The 24,584-nt window shown below is 47.1% G+C and overlaps 1 protein-coding gene across 4 annotated transcripts in view; it reads right to left on the reverse strand.

The window, feature by feature from the left end:
* SETD1A (SET domain containing 1A, histone lysine methyltransferase) overlaps positions 1–24,584 on the reverse strand; it is a 33,155-nt gene that overhangs the window by 5,953 nt on the left and 2,618 nt on the right. For 3 of the 4 annotated variants that reach the window (XM_088656356.1, XM_088656357.1, XM_088656358.1), the window contains exons 3-19: positions 23,375–23,527; positions 18,107–18,202; positions 17,069–17,339; positions 16,863–16,969; positions 16,248–16,471; positions 15,036–16,095; positions 13,370–14,266; positions 12,514–12,690; positions 12,278–12,365; positions 12,020–12,153; positions 11,067–11,139; positions 9,993–10,268; positions 7,712–9,214; positions 6,480–6,649; positions 3,144–3,254; positions 2,216–2,335; positions 596–733 (exon numbers count right to left, since the gene is read on the reverse strand). In XM_088656356.1, coding sequence (XP_088512482.1) covers positions 596–733; positions 2,216–2,335; positions 3,144–3,254; positions 6,480–6,649; positions 7,712–9,214; positions 9,993–10,268; positions 11,067–11,139; positions 12,020–12,153; positions 12,278–12,365; positions 12,514–12,690; positions 13,370–14,266; positions 15,036–16,095; positions 16,248–16,471; positions 16,863–16,969; positions 17,069–17,339; positions 18,107–18,202; positions 23,375–23,512 — 5,583 coding nt within the window. In that variant the 5' untranslated portion in view covers positions 23,513–23,527. The remainder of the gene's footprint in view (positions 1–595; positions 734–2,215; positions 2,336–3,143; positions 3,255–6,479; positions 6,650–7,711; positions 9,215–9,992; positions 10,269–11,066; positions 11,140–12,019; positions 12,154–12,277; positions 12,366–12,513; positions 12,691–13,369; positions 14,267–15,035; positions 16,096–16,247; positions 16,472–16,862; positions 16,970–17,068; positions 17,340–18,106; positions 18,203–23,374; positions 23,528–24,584) is intronic. The other variant, XM_088656359.1, reaches the window with a different exon arrangement.

A 24,584-nucleotide genomic window follows, 5' to 3' on the forward strand; every position in this document is an offset into this window, starting at 1 on the left:
GAGGGAGCCGACGTACAGCTTCCAGGTCATGTGGCCAGCATGACAAAGCCGCTTCTGGCGAACCAGAGCAGCACATTTACCTTCCCGCTGTTTGTCTACTTGCACTTTGATGTGCTTTCAAACTGCTAGGTTGGCAGGAGCTGGGACCGAGCAATGGGAGCTCACCCCATTGCGGGGATTCGAACCGCCGACCTTCTGATCAGCAAGCCCTAGGCTGTGTGGTTTAACCCACAGCACCACCAGTGTCTGTCAAGGGCAGCTTAGTCTACTTCAAAATGAGAACAATGCACATAAATTAAACTGGAGTTTTTCCCTGCTCATGTAACTCTGTAAAGTGGTAGGTTCATTAAAAACATTGCATGAATAAATGCATTTAATGACAGGTAGGTAGCCGTGTTGGTCTGACATAGTCTAAACAAAATAAATAAAAAATTTCTTCCAGCAGCACCTTAGAGACCAACTAAGTTTGTCATTGGTACACACGAAAGCTCATGCCAATGACAAACTTAGTTGGTCTCTAAGGTGCTGCTGGAAGAAATTTTTTATTTATTTTGCATTTAATGAGAACTTCCTTTACAATGTCCGCATAGCTTACCGTGCAGCAGTGGTTGATGAAGCGAGCTAGGTTGCCACATTTGGTGGCGTCGATTATTGTGTCGTGGTCCACGCGGAAAAGGTAGCTGCTCCCGATGCCCTCCTGCGCATACCGCTTCTCGCGCATGTCAGCCACCACCTGAGAAGGAGAAGGAGTGAGTCAGGACACTCAAGAACGGACCATGTAACAAAAAGCAAGGCTGCTCTGTCAATGGAAGGGATGGGATTGCCCATCAAGGACAAGGGTGGGGAATCCCTGGCCCTTGGGGTAGATTTGTCCTGTGAGGTTTGGTTTTCCCCAAACCATGGCCACCTGCCCCATACCTGACATCACATGTGACAACATCTGATGGGAACTTAAATCACGCAGCTGATCCCTACAGAAAGGAGAGCTGAAGCGTTGAGGCTCCTAAGCACCCAATAAGCAGATGGCTGGTGGGTACTGGGGAAATGCTGTGCAAGGCAGGTCTGTCAATCACCTGCCATCATGATAGCAGGCGATGGCGGGTTGTCCTGCCTGCCTGTCAAAGTTGGCCCATAGAGAGAGATGACCAAGCTCGCCTGCTGGGCCAAAAAAGTTCCCCCACCTCTGATCTAGGAGGTGGAATGTGCCAGCATTTGGTGCTGGGTAACAGAGAAAGAACTGCAGAGTCTTGAGGCACCTTAAACTAAGCTTAATAAAAAATGGTGTAATGCACTTTTGCGGGCAAGTGCCCACTTCATCAGGTGCATGAGCTGAGCTCTTGTCCACAAAAGCTTGTGCCATCAAGACTCCTTTTTGCTGCAGCCCTCTGAAAACAGTTAAGGAACTTTCCCAGTGCCAAACTGCAAATTGACAGTTGTTGGTGCAGTGCTTCTCAGAAGCATGCCTATCATTTGGGAAGGAAATTCCTTGGGTGTCGCTGCAAAAAAGGTTGGAGCAATCTGAACTGTCACTCAGGAAACAAACAGGTCCTCCCAAGGCAGCAATGAAAAGGCAGCCCTGCTCTGTGCAGTCTCCAGAGCACCCTCTGGTGTCAATTGCTTGCATATTCATGCATATATTTCATCACCTCCAATGAGGAAATGCAGTTCAGTAAGGAACCTCACAGAGCCCAAGCTTATTTCTTTTGGTACTTTTCCCCACTACTTCCCCATTGCACTAGCCCACTGGTCACAGTCACCTTCCCACAAGCCTTTGTTGTTGTTGTTGTTGTTTTAAAAAAAACCAAGATAAATCAAGGAACTATGGGGACAAGATCAGGCTTAGGGAAGGGGTCATCTTTCAAAAACCAAAGTAGTGGTGAAATCCTGGACAAAGCTCTCCTAATGCAACACAATCAGAGGCACAAAAAACATGTAGAGAGATATCTGCAGCCACCCTGTTAACTATTGGCACCATCACCTTTAAATACCAGCCATACAAAGCCAGAATGCTTCTGTGAGGGATGGGAGCGATCCAGCCACATTATGAAGTTAGGCTTTCCGAAACGATTGTTTTAAACACAAGATAAAATGATATGACCAAGGCTGTGGACCAAGACTGGTGCTCTCATGTTATAAAGACAGGCTCATACAAGACATCAAGGCAGCAGAAACAAGAATTCCTCCCTAGACCTTGTCTCCTCCACTCACTGCTCACCTGCCGGATATTTTGACCCACGTACTCAATGACCATCTCATCAGCAGCGATGGGCTCCATGGCAAAGAGGCCCCATTCATGAATTCGACTCCGACCAAAGCGTAGCTTCTTCTTGCGGAACTACAGGGAAGAGGAGGACGGTGAGGAGAGGAATGATGGGTATGGGAGAAGCAGTGAGATACTTATGTGCTATCTGGGACAGATGGGAGCCTGGGGCTAGGCTGAGTGTGCATGTTTGTGCAAAACTCACAGCATACCATCTGGATTGCAGACGTTTGTTAAAAAAAAACCTCTGAGATTATTTAGTCCTCAGGTTTCTAGAAAAGCGTTGCCTGATGATTTCTGCTCAATGCACACATGCTTCACCAATGACAAAGAGTCATCTAAAACCACACTATAAGTGGATAGGTTGCCATGGCTCAATATATATGGTTTCTATTCTCCCATTAACCCCAGTCATTTTCCCTCACACTCCTAACACACTCACAGCCCCCACAATGCTATTTCCAATAGTGGAGAGCCAAATTCTGCATAGGCTCAGCTACAGCAGTTAGATCTTGTGCCAACTGCATTATCTGGAGTCCCTCAAACAAGTAAATCTGAGCTTACAGACACCTTTCAAGCAAAAACAATTGCTTTTGGTGAACTGCAGACAAAATCTTTGTCCAAAAGCTTCCTTGCTATCTATATAGTGCAACTTGCTTTAAAGCATCACGGGGATCAAGATTGGCTCTGTGAGGAAAGCCACCCCCTACTGAGAAGCCCTCCATGCCCAATTCTGGGAAGCCTCAGCATTTGAAATGCATGCCAGGCCAAGTACACTGCCTTCCAAGGATATACTAGGATCACACTCTTAATCTCCCCAGCCAAGGGCGCATCTCCTGCTTGCTCCACTCTTTCAACTTGCTTAACAAGACAAATTGGGTACCTTCAGCTGGTTGAGTTTCAGAAGGTCGCTATCCAAGATGGCGGAGGAGCCAATGGCACTGAGCAGACGCCTTTGCTCAGATCGCCGTTCGGACAGGATGCGGTTGGTGCCCTGAAGGAGGAGGGAAGAAGTGGTTGAAAATGAATGAAAACAAAATCCTTCCGCTCACAGCGGGAGGGGAACACACCACCGAGGACTGTTGCAGAGTCACACATTTGGAAAGGGACACTCTTTAAAAGTGGCTCACTATCCCAGCTGCACATTTACCCAGCTTCAGAGAGGGTGGTAAGCAGGCTTAGGAAGCAGTAAGAACGGTACTGTAACTTCCCACAACTATCAAACAATGTACTTTCAAAATGAGAAGACTCCCCTGCCTTTTTGCATTTTATGTTGTCAGTATTCAAAAGTGCTCACAGGAGCTAGCTAGATAGATCAATGGTCTGACTCAATAGAAAGCAACAGCCTGTGTTCTTATACATGCACAAGCACCTCCTTTAGATTCTTAGTCAGCCCCTGCTTCCCCCGATAACTGTGCGACCCTTCAAACTGAACTGGCAACAAATATGTTTCTTTTCCCCTCCCAGTTTTCTTAGACCCAGTGAGAGAAGAGGGCCGTCGCACACCCAGGGTGTGGGGTGTGCTTAGGCTGACCTGCCTGCAAACCTTTGTTGCTCCCAAGTCAGTTTGGACCTGCACACAGAACTCCCAATATATAAGGTACATGCTTACTACGGACTGATGCCACAATCAAAAGCCTCTTGAAGTACCGCACAAAATTTGGCGTGAAGATGAGAGCATCATCAGTGTTATTTACAGGGTATGTGTGTATGCCCTGCAATTCTGCAGAAGTGTGGTGTTTTGTGTTGTTTTTCTGCTTCCTGAAAATCATTTGATTGTTTTAGCCCTTACAGCTAAAAATATATGCTTAAATAACTTGCAGGTAACATGGGTGTCGTTTACAAAGCTAGAGGAGGTGCTCAAGAACAACTGCAGGGAGATGGTGCTTTGGGGTCTTGTTCCAGATCTTTGCCCAACACTACAAAAAGAAACATTGTGCCAAGGTGGTAGAAATGACTAAATAACTCATTAGGAAGAAGCATAGGGAAAGATACAGGAAACTGAATGCAGATTTCCAAAAAACAGCAAGGAGAGATAAGAGGGTCTTCTTAAATGAGCAATGCAAAGAAATAGAGGAAAACAATAGAATGGGGAAAACCAGAGATCTGTTCAAGAAAATTGGAGATATGAAAGGAACATTTCGTACAAAGATTACCATAATCAAGGACAAAAGTGGTAAGGACCTAACAGAAGCAGAAGACATCAAGAAGAGGTGGCAAGAATACACAGAGGAATTATACCAGAAAGATATGGAGGTCTCGTACACCCCAGGTAGTGTGTTTGCTGACCTTGAGCCAGACATCTTGGAGAGTGAAGTCAAATGGGCCTTAGAAAGCACTGCTAATAACAAAGCCAGTGGAAGTGATGATATTCCAGCTGAACTATTTAAAATTTTAAAAGATGATGCTGTTAAGGTGCTACACCCAATATGCCAGCAAGTTTGGAAAACTCAGCAATGGCCAGAGGATTGGAGAAGATCAGTCTACATCCCAATTCCAAAGAAGGGCAGTGCCAAAGAATGCTCCAACTACCGCACAATTGCGCTCATTTCACACGCTAGCAAGGTTATGCTTAAAATTCTACAAGGCAGGCTTAGGCAGTATGTGGACCGAGAACTCCCAGAAGTGCAAGCTGGATTTCGAAAGGGCAGAGGAACCAGAGACCAAATAGCAAACATGCGCTGGATTATGGAGAAAGCTAGAGAGTTCCAGAAAAACGTCTACTTCTGCTTCATTGACTATGCAAAAGCCTTTGACTGTGTCGACCACAGCAAACTATGGCAAGTTCTTAAAGAAATGGGAGTGCCTGATCACCTCATCTGTCTCCTGAGAAATCTCTATGTGGGACAAGAAGCTACAGTTAGAACTGGATATGGAACAACTGATTGGTTCAAAATTGGGAAAGGAGTACGACAAGGTTGTATATTGTCTCCCTGCTTATTTAACTTATATGCAGAATTCATCATGCGAAAGGCTGGACTAGATGAATCCCAAGCAGGAATTAAGATTGCCGGAAGAAATATCAACAACCTCAGATATGCAGATGACACAACCTTGATGACAGAAAGTGAGGAGGAATTAAAGAACCTTTTAATGAGGGTGAAAGAGGAGAGCGCAAAATATGGTCTGAAGCTCAACATCAAAAAAACCAAGATCATGGCCACTGGTCCCATCACCTCCTGGCAAATAGAAGGGGAAGAAATGGAGGCAGTGAGAGATTTTACTTTCTTGGGCTCCTTGATCACTGCAGATGGTGACAGCAGTCACGAAATTAAAAGACGCCTGCTTCTTGGGAGAAAAGCAATGACAAACCTAGACAGCATCTTAAAAAGCAGAGACATCACCTTGCCGACAAAGGTCCGTATAGTTAAAGCTATGGTTTTCCCAGTAGTGATGTATGGAAGTGAGAGCTGGACCATAAAGAAGGCTGATCGCCGAAGAATTGATGCTTTTGAATTATGGTGCTGGAGGAGACTCTTGAGAGTCCCATGGACTGCTAGAAGATCAAACCTATCCATTCTTAAGGAAATCAGCCCTGAGTGCTCCCTGGAAGGACAGATCGTGAAGCTGAGGCTCCAATACTTTGGCCACCTCATGAGAAGAGAAGAATCCTTGGAAAAGACCCTGATGTTGGGAAAGATTGAGGGCACTAGGAGAAGGGGACGACAGAGGACAAGATGGTTGGACAGTGTTCTCGAAGCTACGAACATGAGTTTGACCAAACTACGGGAGGCAGTGCAAGACAGGAGTGCCTGGCGTGCTATGGTCCATGGGGTCACGAAGAGTCGGACACGACTAAACGACTAAACAACAACAACAGGAAGAAGCAGGGGGGGGGGAAATGCTTAACCTGCATAGCACGTACAGATGTCAGAATTTGGCTCCTCTCACCTCAAGGTGATTAGGGTCACCTTGCTGTAGAGCAGGTGTGGGAAACCTTTGGCTGTCCAGGTGTTGCTGAACTTCAACTCACATGGGCCTCAGCAAGCATGGCCAATGGTGATGGGCGTTGAGGTTGAAGCAATATATGGAGGACCAAAGGCCCCCAAACCTCTGGTAGTGTTGGATTTCTTCTTGATATGGAGTAAGCCCAGTCCCCCACTTTCTAAAATGTATGTCTGCACACATTCGTCACCCCTGCCCTCATTCAATAACAGCCCTTACTAGTCACTCTAGGCTCACCCCAAAACCACACAGGGAGCATAAAGAGGGGTCTAACCTGTACGTCAGCAGCATCAAGCTGCTGCACGGTAGCCGGGCAGACGTCGAGGTACTTGTCCTTCTCTTTCTTGCTGATATGGTAATAGCCCTCGCTGCGGGCACAGCCTGTCTGGTGCTCCCGCAGGTCTGACGACTTCCGCTTCCGCTTGGGGTTCGCAATGTTTGTGAGTGGAGGCGGGGAGAGTTAAGGAGAAAAAGAAAAGCATGGAGCAAGGAAATGGGACACAAGACTCTTTCTGCCTCTTGTGTTTGGGCCAAGCAAGCAAATTTCCCTCTTCAGAAGCCTTGCCCTTGGTGAAAAGGTTGCCATACATGCATCTCTTCCATTAACAAAATTAAACCTCATGCCTCCTGGAAGAAATGACGGGTGGGGCGAGGAAGGGGCATGGAGTTGAATTCAGGAAATTACTGGGTGAGTGTAATGACTTCCATTCATGCAATGGACCTTCCCTTCTCTCCCGCGCCATCTGCTCCTGAGGGTAAAGGGAACCCCTCCAGAGCATATTTGGGGGATGGAAGGGGAGGAGAGGGAAGGGAAATTCCATTGCACAAGGGGAAATCCTTCCCCTCGTACAATGACTTCTTTGGATGCAACCAACTAAAGCTTCCCAATTTCTTATCTTGTTATAACAACAACTGCCCCCAAACCCACAAAAGTAACCATAGTGTAAAACATACTCTCATGTTGTTCCCTCTTCTGTGGCTTTGCATTTCTAAAGATTACAGGTTTTGCTTTTTTAATAAAACAAAACCCAAAAGACTTACCTTCACTTTCACCACTCACCTTTCTGAATCTTTAGCATGGAACACAATAATGGTGATGATGGCACAACCTGCCAACTACTGCAGAACTGGGAAATGTTCACAAGACAACTGCTAAATGCTAAATGCTAGGAATTTCAGCAGCTGCAACCTAACCCTCCTGCCCCCAGTGCCTCTGCTGGCCTTGTTAGACAAGGGGCACCTGTACTTGGCAGAATACCTATTCATTTGTACAATGTTAAGTCCAATAATGGGGACAATTGTTCACACACACAACTCTGGCTTTCGCCATTGCTGGATCTGGAAAGATCTTAAAACAGAATTCTCGGTAGCAGCAAACCACAATACCCAGATACCAGTGGAGGAAGCCCTGCTAGTCAAAATGGTACAACCCCAAGATGCATTCGCAGCAAAGATACCCAGCCCCCACCCTCCAGAATCGCCTGCCATTCGCTCCAGGAAGGATATTGGTGTGGTGGACCCAGTGGGTATCGTTCAGCCAGTCCGTGCTGTTGTCCTCGTGCAGCAGGCGCTCGTACGTCAGCCGCAGGTACTTCATGTCCTCCAGGTCTAGCCCTGAGTTCCAGATGTCATACAAGATTGTCATCTGCTCAAACTCACTGCGCGTCTCAAAGGCCAGGGGCAGCGGAGGTGGCTGAGCAGGGGCATGCTTGTGCGAGTGGGAGCGGAGGGAGCGCCTGCGGATCTCCCCTTCGTCGCTGCTGTCAGCACTCTCCTCCTCCTCTTCCTCCTCCTCCTCACTCTCTGAAGGGAACAGGTCCTCAGGCCCAAAGTGCAAGGTCCCCAGGTCCTTTAGGGCCTCTTCCTTGAGCCACTGGGGCTGCTTCTTGGCCTGGGGTGGTTGTTGTTGCTGCTGCTGCTGCTGCTGCTGCTGCTGCTGCTGCTGCTGTGGGACAGCTGCCTTGGGCTTCTCAGGTAGTGGAGGCGGGGGCAGCGAAACCAGGTCACCCACGTCAGGCTCAGCTTTGACCTCACTGGCATCAGCCACAACCTCCTCAGGCGCCTCCAGGACCTCGCCAATGTGCTCGCTGTACAAATCCACACGCGGCAGGTCGGCGGCGCCAGACAACACCGCCTCGTCGGCTTTGCGGGAGGCAGGTGCTGCGCGGACAGCCATGGCGTAGTTATGCTCCATCAGAATGCTGCTGACTTCCGGGGGCAGCGTGGGGACTGGTGGCATGGCCTTGGGCTCCTCGGCCTCATCGGAGGTCTCTGTCTCCTCAGAGTCTTCACTGCCTGCGCCGGGCATCTTCAGTGCCACGTCCGCCAGCACGGCCAGGTTGGGTTGATTCGCCAGCTCCAGCAGCGAGGAAGCGCCCATCCGCTCGCGCAGGTGCAGCCTGTCCTCTCCAGGGGGCTGGGGTGCCCGTGGGGGCTCTGAGCTCCGGGAGCGAGAGCGGCTCCGGGACCGGCCGGCTGGAAGCAGCTCGTCCGTCCAACACTTCACCAGGGAAGCGTGGTCAGCCGGCAGGTTGCTGATTGTTCTTTGGTTGGCTTTGGGGGTCTCCCTCTTGCGGCTGGCAGGGGCCACTGCCTTGGCAGGGGGCGCTGCAGGAGGCAGGGGAGAGGCAACTGGAGCTGGGGGTTCCGAGGTTAAGGGCACTTGGGATGGTAACATGGGTTCTACAGGCACTAAGGGGGCCTGTGCTACCTCTGTGGGGACAGGCGGTGGAGGTGGTGGTGGAAGAGGAGGTGGCGGAGGCAAAAGCGTTGAAGGAGCTGGTTCCAGTGGCTTCTCAAATGCCGCCTTGATCTCGTCATCCTCACCAGGAGCTGAGAAGGAGACTGTTTTCCGGCGCTTCTTGGGTGGTGGCAGTAGTGGGATAGGGGAGGAAGGTCGCTCTTCCGGCCTGGGTCGTTCTTCTGGCGCCGTCCCAACATCCTTCTCTTCTAGATGCAGGGCCAGGATGCCATCCTTCAGAGGAACAGGCTTTCCTTCTGCCGCATGGCCTGCATGAGGGAGATAAATTGTGCACTGGTGAGTGTGGGGTCACCAATTTTTAAGGTGAGAACAAGGAGACTGAGCAGGAAACAAAGCCAACAAGCAAGCAGTGGTATAATTTAAATAGTGTGGAAGCAGTGGGAGAGGTGAATAATATTGGCAATAATGTTGGCAAGTGAGATAGATGCGAGAAAACCACAGTGAGTTGATGGAAAACCAGAGAGAAAAATTGCAGCAGTCATGTTGTGAAATAAGCAGGACTAGAGTTTTGGCTGAGGAGAGAGAGGAAGGGCAAAATTTCCATAATATTGTAAAGGGGAAAGTGACATGATTTGGCAATTGATTGAATAAGAAGGACCAAAGGGAAAACCAAGGCTTGCTTCTGATCAAGTGGATTGTGACATTGTCAATAGATAATGAGAGAAGGGATTTGGGAAAATACAAGGTGAGGCAGTCTTTGACATACTGAGCTTGAAACAATAATGAAACATCCAAGCAGACATCTCCCACAGGAGATGCAGGACTGGACGGAGGCAGAAGTTCTGGGGTAGAGCAGTAAAGCTGGGTGGCGTCAAGACACAGCGGGAACTGAAAGCCATGGAACTGGGACAACGTTGGGAAAATGTATATGTGGCTCACCAGCCCTTTGGTAAGACAATGAGTGCAAACATGGCGATCCACACCTTGGCCTCCCAACGCTCTGCAATTTGTCCAGCTGCTCTCAACACTTTCCCCATCTCCCAGGCAGAGCTGGTAGACTGGAAGACTCAGGGTAGAGCATCTCACCTTGGAGCAGGCCTGCTTCTGTTTTCTTCTTATCAAGCTCAGCGCCTGTGGTTTGACGCATTCTCTCTTCCAGGTCTCTCAGTGGCTCGGTGGGGCAGCTGTCCATGGTAGATTCATCCATTTCCTCCATGCTCTCAGCTTCCTCCTCATCAGATGAAGAGGAGGACAAGGAAGAAGAAGACGAAGAGCTGCTCTCTGAATCAGAAGTGCTGTCACTGTCCTCATCGGACTCGCCATAGAGAGAATACTTGGAGGAGCCGTCGCTCTCACCTTCATCTGCACAAGGGATAAAAGGGGACAGGTAAGACCAGCAGCATGGCTGTGAGCATGTCACACTCCCACGCATAGCACAGGTAGAGAGCAGAATGTGGTCTTGGTCCAAAGTACAGTTTCTGAAAATATTTCTCCTTCCACTTAACTTTTTTTTTTTAAAAAAAAAACACAATTTCTAGTCCTCATAGGTGGTCCCATTGATGTTAATAGATATGAACAACAGGTCTACTCTGAGTAGGACTTAGTTTAATACCACCCCATGGCTGCAAAGATACACTTGAAAGCACGTGGCCAAGGTGGATGCCTACTGAAATGTCAAAGGCTGGAGAGACAGTTGAACAACATTTCTTGCAGAGGGTTGGGTTTTCAATGATCCACAAAATTCCTTGCCCCTCTCTATGAATAGCAAAAGCAGAATTATGTAAAACATTTTTAATTCAATGGTGCAAATAAAAATATGCCCAAATTTGCATATTTTCCACAGGTTGTAGCATTTAGCTTTGTAGAAGAAGGAATGTAATTACTGAGTATATAAAACCCAGTAGTTCTGCCAAGTGCTGATGACCAGCTGGCTTTTCGGCAGAGAAGTGTCCTGAGTGCTACAAGAACAGAGTAAAGGGAGATGCCACATGCATTGATAGGGAAACTACACGCAGAAGGGACATGATTCATACCAAAAGAAGCACACGGATTAGAGAAGACCCTACTATTTTTCATCTCCACCTAAGTCAATAGTCTGTTATTAAGGACAATGTTAGTGATGGAAATTCATCATTTCTGGTGACTGGCAACTGTCAATACCTTCAGATTCCTCCTTCTTCGTGCCGCGCTCCCTAGAACCTTCACCTTCCTCCCTCCGCTCCTCCTCCTCCTCCTGTGAAGACAGCAGCATAAAATGTTTCTCAGGGGGCGAAATCTTTTAACAAGCCCATTAGCAGCAGGAAAGGGTACGCATGGCAAAATGTCAGCTCGAACTCCTGAGTCAGAGTGGCTTGAAGAGGGCATGAGTTCAAAAAGGAACTCAAGTCCTGCAGAATGACTTGAGGCTAAAAGTGCAACTGGAAAGTGATTTCGCTTTCAGGGCTGCCTCAGCTGTTTGAAGAAAAGGGAGCAGAGGTCAGATGGGGAGAAGACGCAGAAGAAAAGGGAGGGCCTGGAAACCCAGCAGCAAAGGGCAGTCAAGCTGTCCAACCATGCCAAGGACATAACAGCATAGCTAAGTGAGTAGTAAAATGCTCATCAGGCTCTGCGCTCATTGAAAGCCACGGAGGAGAGATGGCATGCTGAAGGGCTTCGCAGGGGATGGTCATTTAAAACTGTAGGAAAGGAGGAGTGCAGTCTTGGTCCGGGTCCAACAAGGCACCTGGTCAGGCACAGTGAGGGAAAGGGGAGCTCTAGGATCCAAGCTATTTAAGAATTCTACCGCAAAGACCTATTCAACTGCTTTATGCTGCGTCCTGGCTGAGATTGCTGGGGGGAACTGAAACTGGCTAGAGCAGCCTTTGTCAACCTTGGGTCCCCAGACATTGCTGGACTACAACTCCCATCATCCCTAGCTAGCAGGATCATTGGCCAGGGATGGTGGGAGTTACAGTATGACAACACCTGGAGACCCATGGTTGAGAAGCCTGAACTAGAGGTTTCTCATAGTGGTAGGAACAGCCCAAATGCAAACTGCTTTGAGGTTTCAATTACAATCAAGCAGTGTATAAACCAAAACCTAAACAAATAAATAAGGGGTGCTTTCTTCTCACCTTCTCAGAGGATGAATCCTCAGATGCTTCCTCTCCCTCACTATCCAAGCAAAAAAGTTTCCGCCTTTTTCCTGGCCCTTTGATCCGTTCATCATCCCTCTTGGAGCTTTTGGGTACCTGTGAGGAATCCTTATCTGCAAGGTGGAACAGGGGAGAGGGAGGGTAAGATGGAGTTAATTTAAGAATAGAAAACACTCCCTTGATTATGAAAAAAAATTCAACCATCACCCATAACTATCCAGGGCTGAAGGGACTGACCTTCCTCATCCTCTTCAGCAAGAGTAGATGGGTGTGGCTGCTTCACTTCACTGTCCTCCGAGATTTCAGATGGCTCTTTCCTTTTCACCTGGAACAAGAGGATGCCTGAGATGAGAAGGGCTTAGAGAGCCATCACTCAAGCAAGTGCTCAAACCAGATTTTGTCTTTTATGACCCCCATCCACTTGCAGCCTCCTGACCAAAACAAGGTTTTCAGATCCTGAAGCTGGCCCTCACCTTGAAGGATGGGAGTCCCAGAACTCCTCGAAAGCCAGTCCCAAAGCCAAACCCTTCCACGCCGCCAGTGCCGCCACTCTTGGCCCAGTCAACCAGAGACAACAGGGCAGGGTCTTTCAGCTTTGTCTTGTCTTTCTCCTCTTCCTTGACTGGCTGCTTGACAGTACTCTGGAAAGGCTGCAGATAATGAGAGCTGGGCATTAGCAGCAGTGATGAGAGGCTGAGGAAGAGGGTTCAGGATCTGGGATGAGGAGCAGGCAGAGCAGCAAACCCTTGGTAATCGCATGCTCAAAAAGAGCAGAACACAGAGACTTTTGACAGAAATTATTTTAGCAGCTTCTGTCAAAGTTGATTAAACAGCACCCTTTCTATCCATGTATGCAGACAGATTCATTTCCTAAATGCAGATATCTCATTAGGTTTATCTGCTCCACATTCCCTGTGTCTCTTCATACCCATTTGTCCTGTTCCTACATCATCCAAACCTCTTTACTAACCCACCCTGCTGCCTTCAACACACTTCACACCTCTGCTAAGCTTCTACTTCCCCACATGCCATCCTGCAAGCATCGCTGCCATCCTGAGGTTGCAGAAGCGAGGCTTGTAGTGGCTTTTGGGTGGCGGGTTTGCAGCCCACATTTTGGGGAACTTTGCACTTTCACTGTATCGGTAAGAAAAATAAAACCTTAAGCCTTTCATACCCCTCGCTGCAAAGCAGGCCCCACAGCTCTCCCAAATCCCCACAACCCCCTCAACACCCCATTCCTAAGAGTTAGGAATTGTGTCTCAAACATTCACCCCTTCCAAGACTGAGGCTCTTGGCAGCCTTCCCCACCCCCACCCCCCGCACAATCACCTTGGCCTTCTCCTCCTTGCGCTCCCACCACTTGTCAAAGGTGTTGAAAGCCACGTTCTCCACCATCTTGCGGTTGAGGTCACGCTGCATGATGCTCTTCATCTCCTGCATGAGTGTCTCAAGGACGCTGTCCACTACAGAGGCATGGGGGTCCTTTGGAAGAGGTGGGGGTGGAGCCACTTCCTCCTGGTATCCCCATGAGGCGGCCCGGAAATCAAGGAGGCGCTGTGGGGGTGGCAGAGGGGGCTGCTCCGAGGAATGCTGCTGCTGCTGCTCTGAGGCCCCCACTGCTGATGGCTGCTGCATGAACAGCTGGTCTCTCTGGAAGTGGCGGTTAGCCTGGTCCAGTAGGTAGCCGTGCCCGTAGAGGGGGCGGCCGCAGAAGGAAGCCGCGTCCCGGTGGTAGGGGAAAGGGTCCTCAAACTGGCCTTTGCTCTGACGCAGCTGCTGCAGGCGGCTCAGCATCTGCGTCTGCATCTGGAAGGACATGGGCATCCCGCCCCACTGGTTGCCCAGCCGGTTCATCAGCTCCATGGAGTTGACAAAGTCGTAGATGTGGGGGGCACCCCGGCCTCCGCCCACCACCCCCGCACGCCCTCTGAAGTCCGAGAGGCGGTGAGCATGCCGTGGGCCAACCTGGCCGTAGTTGGAGAGCGAGTGGGTCTTGCCCGCCAGGTGCGGGAGGGAGACAGACATGAGAGGCTGTATCGGGTAGGTGGGGGGAGGCTCTGGTCGGTGGTGGGGGGTAAAGGAGGACACGCCCAGTTGCATGTGGCCCAGGGCTGACGGCATCACAGAAAAATGGGGTTCAGACACCCCTGCCACAGGGGTTGGGGGCTCGACCTCTGCTTCATCCTCAGAGATTTCCATGTCTTCACCTGAAGATTGTTGAGATGCCTTATTTGGGAGGAGAAGGGGAGGGAGGGAGATAGCACAGTGAGCCAATTGTCTGGCTTCTGCAGCATGCATCACCCATTTCCCTGAAAGCAATTCCTGCAAACCACCTCCCAAAACACTATTCCCCATTTCTGCCGGCCTGTCTTTTCATCTGTCTAACCCCAACAATATCATTAAATTATTCACACTACACAATAATAATCTTGAAACTAATTCAAATTTCATGCCAGCAAAGTCAAACATAAAACCCCTAGCCTCAAGTTATCTCTCATTCTCCCAATTCTTAAGACACCAAAGATACCTAAGTAAGTTCCAACCCTCGTGACTGTGCATAAAATCTTAGAAAGCTGGATGCAGCATCTGTTAAGGCGGCTGATATTCAGGAGATGAGATGATACCTGCAAGGATTTCTGCAATCAGCACCTCCCTACAGTTCACCATCATCAATGCCCTGTTAACTGTCCCAACAAACATTTCTAATGGTTCAAAACCCAAGATCTGCAAGTGCAGGAAACAGGACTGCTGAATTTATGGGACATACATCCAAACACGTGGAGTGCCGTGTAGAGACACTGCTCTACAACTACAACAAGAAGAGACAGTTCAACAAATAGCCTGCCACCTATACCTTCTTTCAGAATGTTCCACTGCATCCCACCCCTCTCAAATCACTCAGTATTCTATGGCCAATGAGCTGGCTCGGTTCTTCACTGAGCCCCCCCCCCCAAAGCTGCCATATTCAACCACATTCAAAACCCTCAGAACTTACTCTATCTTGTCCATTGGCTTTCGGAGATTCTGCTCCTGATCCCATGTCCAGCGCGGGCACCACATCTTCAAAACTGACAGGAAGGGGAGGCGGTGGAGTGCAGGGTCCATGTGGCTCCACTCCTTTGGGCCCTCCCTTCTCCTCGTCTTCCTCTTCCGTGTCCAAAATGAGGAAAGAGAACTTGGACCTTTGCTCTTTGAGCAGCATCTCGATGCGGGAGTCCAAGCTGCTGTGCTGAGTGAAAGGGACGCTCTCGTTGGTAGTTTCAGGCGCAGGGGAGCCAGACCGGGCTGGCGAGGTCTGCACAGCAGGGGAATGGGACCGGTCATCGGCCACTGCAACAGTTGCCACTACTGGGCTGGTGTTCTCTTTAGTTTCCTGAGCAAGAAATTCGGTGGGAGGCAAGGAGTTGGCAGCAAAAGTCTCGGCTGTGGGGAGCAGCCGGTAGTCCTGGTCCACGGCAAGGGGTTCCACGGGAAGGGAGAAAGGTTCCGGAGTGGCTGTGTACGGTGGGTAGAGAATGCTGGGTGCTGGAAAGGGCTCTGCACTCTGCTGAGGGAAGCCGTGGCTGTTCTGGAATTGAGCACTATCTGGGGCTGTGGTGGCCACAGACGACGAAGAAGAGGAGGAGGGGGTGGTGACCGTGGGGGTGCTGACTGTGGAGGAAGGAGTCGCCTCATCCCTCTGGGAGCGCTCCCTGTGCCGGGAATGGAAGCCAGGGTCCTCTCTTTGGTGGGAGCGATGAGAGGAGGAGGAGGGGGTGGAAGAAGACGGGCGCCCTTCTGAGGTGGATGAGAGGCGTTGGTACCGGCTGCTGCTGCTGATTGTGGCAGCACTGCTGCCGCCACTGCCACCATCAAACTGCTGATTATAGGGAGGGTAGTGGTGGTCATTGCTACGGAAGTGGGAGGAGGAAGAGGAAGAAGACGACGAGGAGGAGGAAGAGGACGAAGAAGAATAATGCCGACGCGAGTACGAGTCTGGAAAGCTGTTCTCATGTCGGCGGGATTTGTACGATGTTGGCTCTGGCTGGTAGCTAGAGTAGCCTGGCGTCCCTTGCCTTGAGGAGGAAAATTAAGAAGAGACAGTACCATGAGAGACTTCTCTTTGCTCTCTTCCACTTAGCCAGCCCTCACAGGCTGGCTCAAGGATGCAATGCCACTGACATCACTCCCCCAGGGCTTAGGGCAGATATACATATAAATCACCCACCTGCTGGAGTAAGCAGAATCTTGAGAATATGGCGTCCCTCCCCGGGGAGTGTACGGAGTCCCCTGGGAAGACTGTGGCGTGTACTGGCCATACGAAGAAGGCGTATCCTGCCTACCACTGGAATATGGAGTGTCCTGAGAGGAAGGTGTGCCATTGCCAGGCGTTGAAGGCATTGTGTTACTAGCGTAGGAGGAGTCTGTTGAGTGGCGCCTTCGGGACTCTGACTGCAAAAGGGAAGAATTGAGAGCAGATTATTCACCATGCAGTCCCACCTAGACTGAAAAATGGGGACCAGTCATGTAGTTAATTCCAAGCTGACTTGGATGCAGCCCCCTCCAAGAGAAAATACCAATCATTTAGCAAAGGAGCAGGACTTGAGCAGTTTTCCTATGGGTATTGGCAACCAGCAGGTGGCAGAAGCCTTGTGGACAGGCAATGCAGAGAGGGAAGACAGAAGAGTAGTGGGGGGGGGGAGAGTCAAAGGATGGCTATTTTTTTAAAAATCAGGAGTGAGGATCATATCCTGGATACAGAAGAAAATCCTTCGGTGAGGCTTCCTGTGGAAAAGTAGCCCTAAACCTGGACAATTCAAATGTGAGACTTTAGCAGACTCACCGAGTCTGCTGGGAACTTCTCATTGAGTGTTTTGCCTCCAGTGGGGACAGTCTGGGGTGTATAGGAGCCATTCACAATCAGTTCATAATACTTCATTCGTTGCTGACCTGTGGAGAGAAAAGCCGTTTATTGGAAAGGGGAACTACTCTGAACTACTCTGAGGTGGCAAGACGGAACTGAGAGTACGGCCAGAGGAGGACAAGCACCTTTGATGTCGAGCTGAGCATGAATGATGTTGCCCATGACCGAAGTGTTGTGCAGGTTCTTGACAGTTTCCTTGGCTCCCCTTGTGCTGGTGAAGAGCACCTTGGCGAGGCCCAGGTGCTTGCGGTTCTTCGGATTGTAGAGGATCTCAATCTCCTCAATGTCTCCATACTTTTTGCACATGTCCGCCAGGAAGGGCTCCTTGATGTTGTCATTGAGCCGGGCAAAGGTCACCTCCTTCAGAGGGATCTGACCCACATAGAACTCATCCAGCTGCAGAAGAAACAAAAGGGGAGATGGGGCGAGGGGGCTAATTCAATTGCCAAAGAGCGTACCCCCACCCCAATAATTAAGAAAAATCATCCAATGCTCTGGATAGTCAGCAAAAGCTTTAAAATGGCCTACCAATAGAGGTTCAGAGATTGCAGAACTGCTGGGTGGACCCTTCATCAGTGCATTCAAGATTCCTGACCCTCCTATATGATGCTTGTCAAACTCCACCCGAGACAAGATAACCTCAAACACACCGCATTTCCCTGCCCCCCACTACCACCCTAGCAATTTCCCAAGACAAAATCGCCATATCTGCATGAATCCAGACAATTTGTTAGAGTCAATGAACTTTAGATATTCTTAATCTGTCCAGTTTATTACGAAGGCAAATTCTGGAGCTTTTTCCCCTTTGAAGAATTTTCAACTGTTTTTTGAACCCAGCTTTCCCCTGTGGAGGTACACATTCATCATCCACTGACATTTCACAACAAGATATTCAAAGAACTCAGCAATGAGTACAAGAATGAAAAGACATGCAGTTTTCTTTGCCATTCCTCTTTTCCTGCACTCCCAAATCTCCCTTCCACCACATTTCTCCTCTTAAGAGTGAATTCAGTCAATTAATTTACAGCCTGGCATAAAGCTATACACTTAGTCACTCCTGGACATTTACCAGGCTTCCAGGTAAGGAAGATGGGGCAGCAATGCTGTGCTGAGGATTTGGAAGACTTGGAGAAGGATACATGATCAGGTGGGCTGTAGCTTACCTTAAACTTTGGGACAGGGAGGGAAATGTCTCTGTTCTTGGACCACATCCTGCGTCTGGGATCCCGCACATCACCCACAGGAGCAAGGCCCGAATCCTTGAGAAGAGATTTTGTTAGGCATTAACAATGCAGAAAGCCTTTACAGGAAACAGAACTCCTTGAAATAAAGTGCTTCTTGGTTCTGCCCAGTGTTAGAAACTGAGATATGAAAGCTAGGAGCTAAATGGCACCTTAAACCTAGGTTATGGGCACAACAACAGAATGTCTAGGCACACTTTTTTATAACAAGAATACAAAGCTGAAAATGAATGAACTGCAGCTAAAATCTTATTTTCAATTTTCACATGCCCACCCCTTAATACTATTAAGAGGGTCTCTTCTCCAGTCTTTAGAGAGTAGCTAGAAGTGCGGAGGCAGAAAAAGGTCCTCCTTTCCTTCCACTCTGCAGTTTTAATCTGAAATATTAGGCACAGTACTAAGCTCAGAAACTACTCGTGCTAATGAAATTCCCTGTCACAAAATGCACCTAGAAAAATGGGAGTTTCAAACACTGGTTCTGTCCCAATACTTGACAAAACACAACTGGAGACTAGGATGAGGGATGGGGAACTTGTGGCCCTTCAGGTGCTGCTGGAATGGAACTCCACCCAGGGTCACTGACTATGCTGGCTCAGGTGGTCAGCAGCTGGTGTTTGACAACATCTGGAGGGTCACATGTTCTCCAGCCTTGGCCTGTGTTGCAGGTTTCTGGGTTCTCAGGGGAAAGGCAGCAGGACAACTGGGACAGGATGCAGATCACACACTATGATTCTCTGCAGCACTGCTTGAACACCGGAGAACCATACCCCAGTAAAATTCTCCAAGCATTCAAGCAGCAATTAATGTGGATTAAACAGAAAAAAGTAAGAGCCCCAGATATGAAAAGAAGAGGAATACTTTAGCTGTAATATTCATTAAAAGGCAGAATGCAGGTGAAAAGAAGGCATTAACACAAAACAAGCAAAGCATTTAGGAAAAAGTATTTTAAAAGGCAACAATGTACATTAGGACTTTGTGCATGTTTCCAGTTATCAAGGACTGCTCCATAGCATTTCATGGTGATTTGCAATTTGTAATGAAAAAAAAGTTTATAATTCTTCTCAGTTAAGGATCTACATGTGGACTTGTGGCTCTGATGTGAGCAGTCCAATTTCCTTCTAAGCTGTTCTCAGAATATAAGCAATAAACATGTCTATATCTGGGCTCAAGTGAGTGAGATACACTAGTGGCTGCTCTTGAGGAATGCTATAAAAACTGTGTAGAGCAGATTTAGAATTTTTGGGTAAACTGAAGTCCCACCTCTGTATGGATTCATTTTATAGACTTGAACAAGTTCCTCTCATCTATCAGTGAGAATAGTGATCTTCCCTCACTCCTCCTGATAAAGACATACACAGGGGAGGGGGGGGGAGACTTCTGCAAAGTAACAGTACTGTATGAACTATTAATAGTAGAAATAGAGGTAAGCCCAGGTATGAATATAGACCTTCAGATTATGGCCATCATACTCAGTTTCATTTCCACCCCAACCCAAAGTGACTTATTTGGAAGTCAAATTCACCAAGTTACATTAAGCATATTTCCAATAAACCTTATTAGAGCAGAAGGGAGAGGGGATTCTGGGCAATTACAGGTCTGAGTGTTACAAACTGTTATTCTTTTATGGAATTTTAAGGCTGACTCCCCCAGTCATTGATGCTTGTTTGAACAAACATGACCCAAATCATAAATTCATCATAGTTTCAAACACAGCACCTTTTCTTTTTCCTGTCCACCTCCCCCCAGGCTCTCTATAGCTTTGAAACTGTCTTTTGTCACTGCTGCTGCTTCTGTTGCTTAGGGGAATTTTCAAACAAAGCAACAGCTACAAGGGAAGCAGACTCTCAGGCTAGAAGAAAAGTGAAACTAAGCACATCAAATGTTGCCATGCTATGCAGGAAGAAAAGGGACTGCAAACACAGGAAGACACAGCTCCTCTTTGGGCTGCAATCATCAGAATATTTCAAGAAGGAGCTACGCTAATTCTTTGGCAACCCTCTCAGTGTGTATAATCTTTTGGATTTTGTGCTCATTACATTGGTGAGACACGATGCCAGAGCTGTGACTGACATCAGGAGCCTAAGAAAGGTTAAAGAGGAGAGGGGGCTGCATGAATCAGGCGTCTGTGTTTTCACATTTGTCTCCTATATTAACAGAAGAACTAGCATAACAATATTTTATTAGAGCTTGAGGTACTGTTCATGTAAGCAACAATAGGCACACATCCTACAGCCCAGTTGTCAAAGCTTGAGTTCCACAGAGCTAGATGGGAATCACTGCAAGTGTATTTATGACCGCAGGTACTATTTTAGCACCAAACATTTAAAGCTGGAAGCCTCATGCCAGGTGTTGCTTGGGAATTTAATGAAATTAAAAAAAAAATCAGTGCAGTTGTGAAATCAGTGGCCAAAGTTACAGAAACATAGAGTTGAAAGGGTCCCAAGGGTCATCTAGTCCAACCCCTGCAATGCAGGAATATTTTAACTACAGTAGATCAGACATGATAGATGACCATCCAACCTCTGCAGAGGGCAACCTCTGCTTAAAAACCTCCAAGGAAGGAGGTCATTCACCACGTCTTGTAGGAGTCTGTTCCACTGTTGAACAGCTCTTACTGTTAGACAGTTCCTGCTGATGTTTATTCGGAATCTGCTGTCTTGAATCCATTGGATCAAGTCCTAGCCTCTGGAGTAGGAGAAAACAAGCTTGCTCCATCCTCCATGTGACAGCCTTTTAAACCAGAGCTGTCCCAACTTTTCACGTTGGTGACACACCTTTTAGACATGCATCATTTTGCGACACTGTAATTCAGTTTACTAGCAAACCAGAGGTTAAACTAACCCCTTTCCAGTCCCGGCAGGAGCGCAGGGAGCATTTGCATGACACACTAACACACAGTTTGGAAAGCTCTGCTTTAGATATTTTAAGATGGCTATCATATCCCCTCTCAGTCTCTTTTCCAGGCTAAACATTGCCCACTCCCTTAACTGTTCCTCCAGACCCTTAGTTATCTTGGTTGCCCTCTCCTGCACATGTTCCAGTTTGCCCAAATCCTTCTTAAATTGTGGTGCCCAGAACTGGACCCAGGACTCCAGGTATGGTCTGATCAAGGCAGAATATGGCAGCCCTGAAAGGTTCAGTCTGCCATCTTGATTCAAAATGGCATCCAATGGCATCCAAACAGATAAAAACCTATTCCTTGATGTCAGAAACCACTGTGCAAAGTTTGGTTGCAATAGCTTAAGAGGAACCCCAATGCATAGCAAACAAACAGCTTTCTAAAACAGATAGCAAATTAGCAAAGGGGGATAAAAATAGATTTTAGTCCTTATATTCCAAATTCCAAGTACTATAGTATTTTTGGGAGGAAATCATATTTGAGACAGGTTGTTTTTCAGTCTCAATCTCTGTCTGTAAAGTGGGCATAACACACTACAGTCTACACAAGCTATGTGGGAATAAGTTCATTGATTCCAATGGATCTTGCTTTTACAGTGCACAGGAAATGGAAGTTAAGCAGCAGAAATTATTCTATAACCAACAAGTAATGGACCAAACAACTAAAGGTAGCCTCAGAGGTGGGCTGACATTTAAGAAAGAATTTTTTCAAGTATGGCAGGCAACCCAAGAGATAAAGACTATGCTATTCAAACTGCTCCAATGCTACAAGGCCCATTCTCACTTCTAGAAGGGAATTAAAATGGAACCAAATGTTGTTGGAGAGTTTAATGGCAACTCTAAAATAAGAACTACAGTACTGGGGACTTTAGAAACCAATTTTAAAATGAAACATTTTATGAATATTAAAAACAGCAGAAGTCAAATCAAATGTTAGCCAACAGACATAAGCCCAATTGTGTATTGCTTGAACTGGGGCAGATGTCTGTTGTCTGAAATTCATAATTTGCAATAACACACTATAGGATACAAAGAATTTGACCTGGAGACCACCAAAAGCTTTCTCTTCTTTAACACCATGCCAGCAATGTCTGACTGAGATCTAAATCAAATGCCTTTTTCATTTTCTATTGCTTCTGCTAATAAGGAAACTCATTCATAAAATAGCCATAAACAAACAAACATTTTTATTTGCACTGTTATAATCATTTTAAAGCCAGAGAATCTATAGGTGCAACCCAGGGAAAGTTAAGCCACTTAAGTTCCTATTTGTTTTAATGGGTCTTAATTGCTCAAGTCCCAATTATTCCCATGGCACTGAAAAAGTGGTGACTGACTTGCTGCGAGATGAAACAAGAGCCTAAGGAGTTCATAATACCTGGCCTCCTCTACAGCCAAAGCACCCCTCCTCATTCCCACCCTTTGGGGAGGCTGCTACACTGCAGAAATCCCTCAGTAGGTGCCCCAAGAGCCACAGGCATATTTGCTTTCCCTGTTCTCCTCTCACACCACTGTTCTCTCAGTAGCCATCTGCACACAAAAGCCACCTGCCATGTTTCCTGACAGCACTCTGTATGTTCCATGTTAAAAAACAACAAATGCCAAAAATGGAAATGAACTTATTTAGAATTCCTATAAGGCAGCTTCAATTCTTCAGAAGCCAACATCAAAAATTTTGGCATCAGTCCTGCTGAGAGATCTGGAAAGCATTCAGATTGCTGCATTCAAATATCCAGTATCTAGAGCAGGCATCCCCAAACTTCGGCCCTCCAGATGTTTTGGACTACAATTCCCATCATCCCTGACCACTGGTCCTGTTAGCTAGGGATCATGGGTGTTTTAGGCCAAAACATCTGGAGGGCCGCAGATTGGGGATGCCTGATCTAGAGCCTCAATGCACAAGGACACAGAAATTTGTATGGAAGCTGGGGTTAGGGACCCTATGACAACCAGGAAGACGAGGTGCACAAAACAGGTAATCTAGGGACTGTGTGGCACAGAACTGACCCATCACACAATCTGAGCAACAGTGCCTTGGATTCTGCTGTCCACCCAGAATCAGACAGAACACCAAAGAATTAATAATGCACCCACCCCTCACACAGTACACTGACAGAGCAGGAGAAGTAGAGAGTTTAAAAGCTGGAGAACACAAATGAAAAAAGTGGGTACTTGGATCGACCAATGGATATTACACAGCAAGAAAAGCAGAACCACCCTCACTTTCTCAGTACAGCTCAAACAAATCCTCCCCAACTCCATTCAAATAAGAATCCAGTTCTGTCCACTTACATTAGTGCTGAAATGTACTCCATCATAGCGGTAGACCTTGTGCGGGGCCCGCTTGAGCACTGGGTCAACGATGAGCTTGTAGTTTCTCCACTGGAAGTTAGGGGTTTTCTGGAAGTCACCCCCACCTTCCTGATCCATTCTGACTCATTTACCCTAGAGCAGTAGAAATGGAACCAGTGCATTAAATAATATAATTACTAATATGAGAAAGAGTTAACAATAACAAAAGAGCCCACTCTTGGCCATTTCTGAAGTACACTAGACACCTTTGTACCCAGAATAGTCACCACCACCAGATGCGCCTGTATATCCCAGAACTAGAAGAGGGTTTAATATTAAACTGCCTGAACAACCGTACCTCTTCTCCATAATCCATTTACTATCGTCAGGGCAATTACTGTATTGCACAAGCTCAGTGGCTTGCACAAAGGTATTTGGCTGTCCATTGTGGTATTTATAACATTTTTATTAAATTGGCCACATTTGAAGAGGGATGAATTACATACATACTCAGAATTGGGTTTCCTGGATTTGAGATTTGCGGAACTTTATTGCAGGGACTGTGAACCTGCTAAAGTTCTGCAAAATTGCATGGAACAAAAGATGTGGTATATAGTGCAGATTTTTTTTTAAAAAAAGCAAGCTTCTGTTCCTTGTAATTATAAAGCATCCTTGTTGAGCTGTTTTAGATACCTGCTAAAATATTTCTGTTTCAGCAACTTTACTTGGACATGTTAACAAGTTACATATGCCTGTTTTTAAATTTGCTTTTAAATTTTGTTTTTAAATTTTATATTTTGTTTTTAAATTTTCAACTTGATACAGATAGCAGTTTTAAAGTATTTCATTACACTGCTTAGGGATTATTTGATTAAGTAGTTTATAAATTCTTCTAAAGCAATAGTAAAAATAAACAATTATGAAGAAATGCTTGATAGCATGCAGGCAGTCCCTGCTCCAATCTTAGTGAGTTGTCTGAATAAGATTTTGAATTACTAAAATGAGACATTTTTAGCCTTGCTCCTCCCATGCCTAAAATATGAATAGCAGAATAAATTGTGCAAAATAAGAGAAATTTTGTAAATTGTGCAACTGGAGCAAATTTGTAGCGTGTAATGGCCATTGATTACAATAATCTGACAAATAATTTATAGAGGGACCAGAGTTTAGCTTTTCTTGGAACAGAATTTTTTTTAAAGCACAGAGCATA

The sequence above is a fragment of the Zootoca vivipara genome, chromosome 12 (genome assembly GCF_965207765.1).
Source record: "Zootoca vivipara chromosome 12, rZooViv2.hap1.1, whole genome shotgun sequence".
NCBI lineage: Eukaryota > Metazoa > Chordata > Lepidosauria > Squamata > Lacertidae > Zootoca > Zootoca vivipara.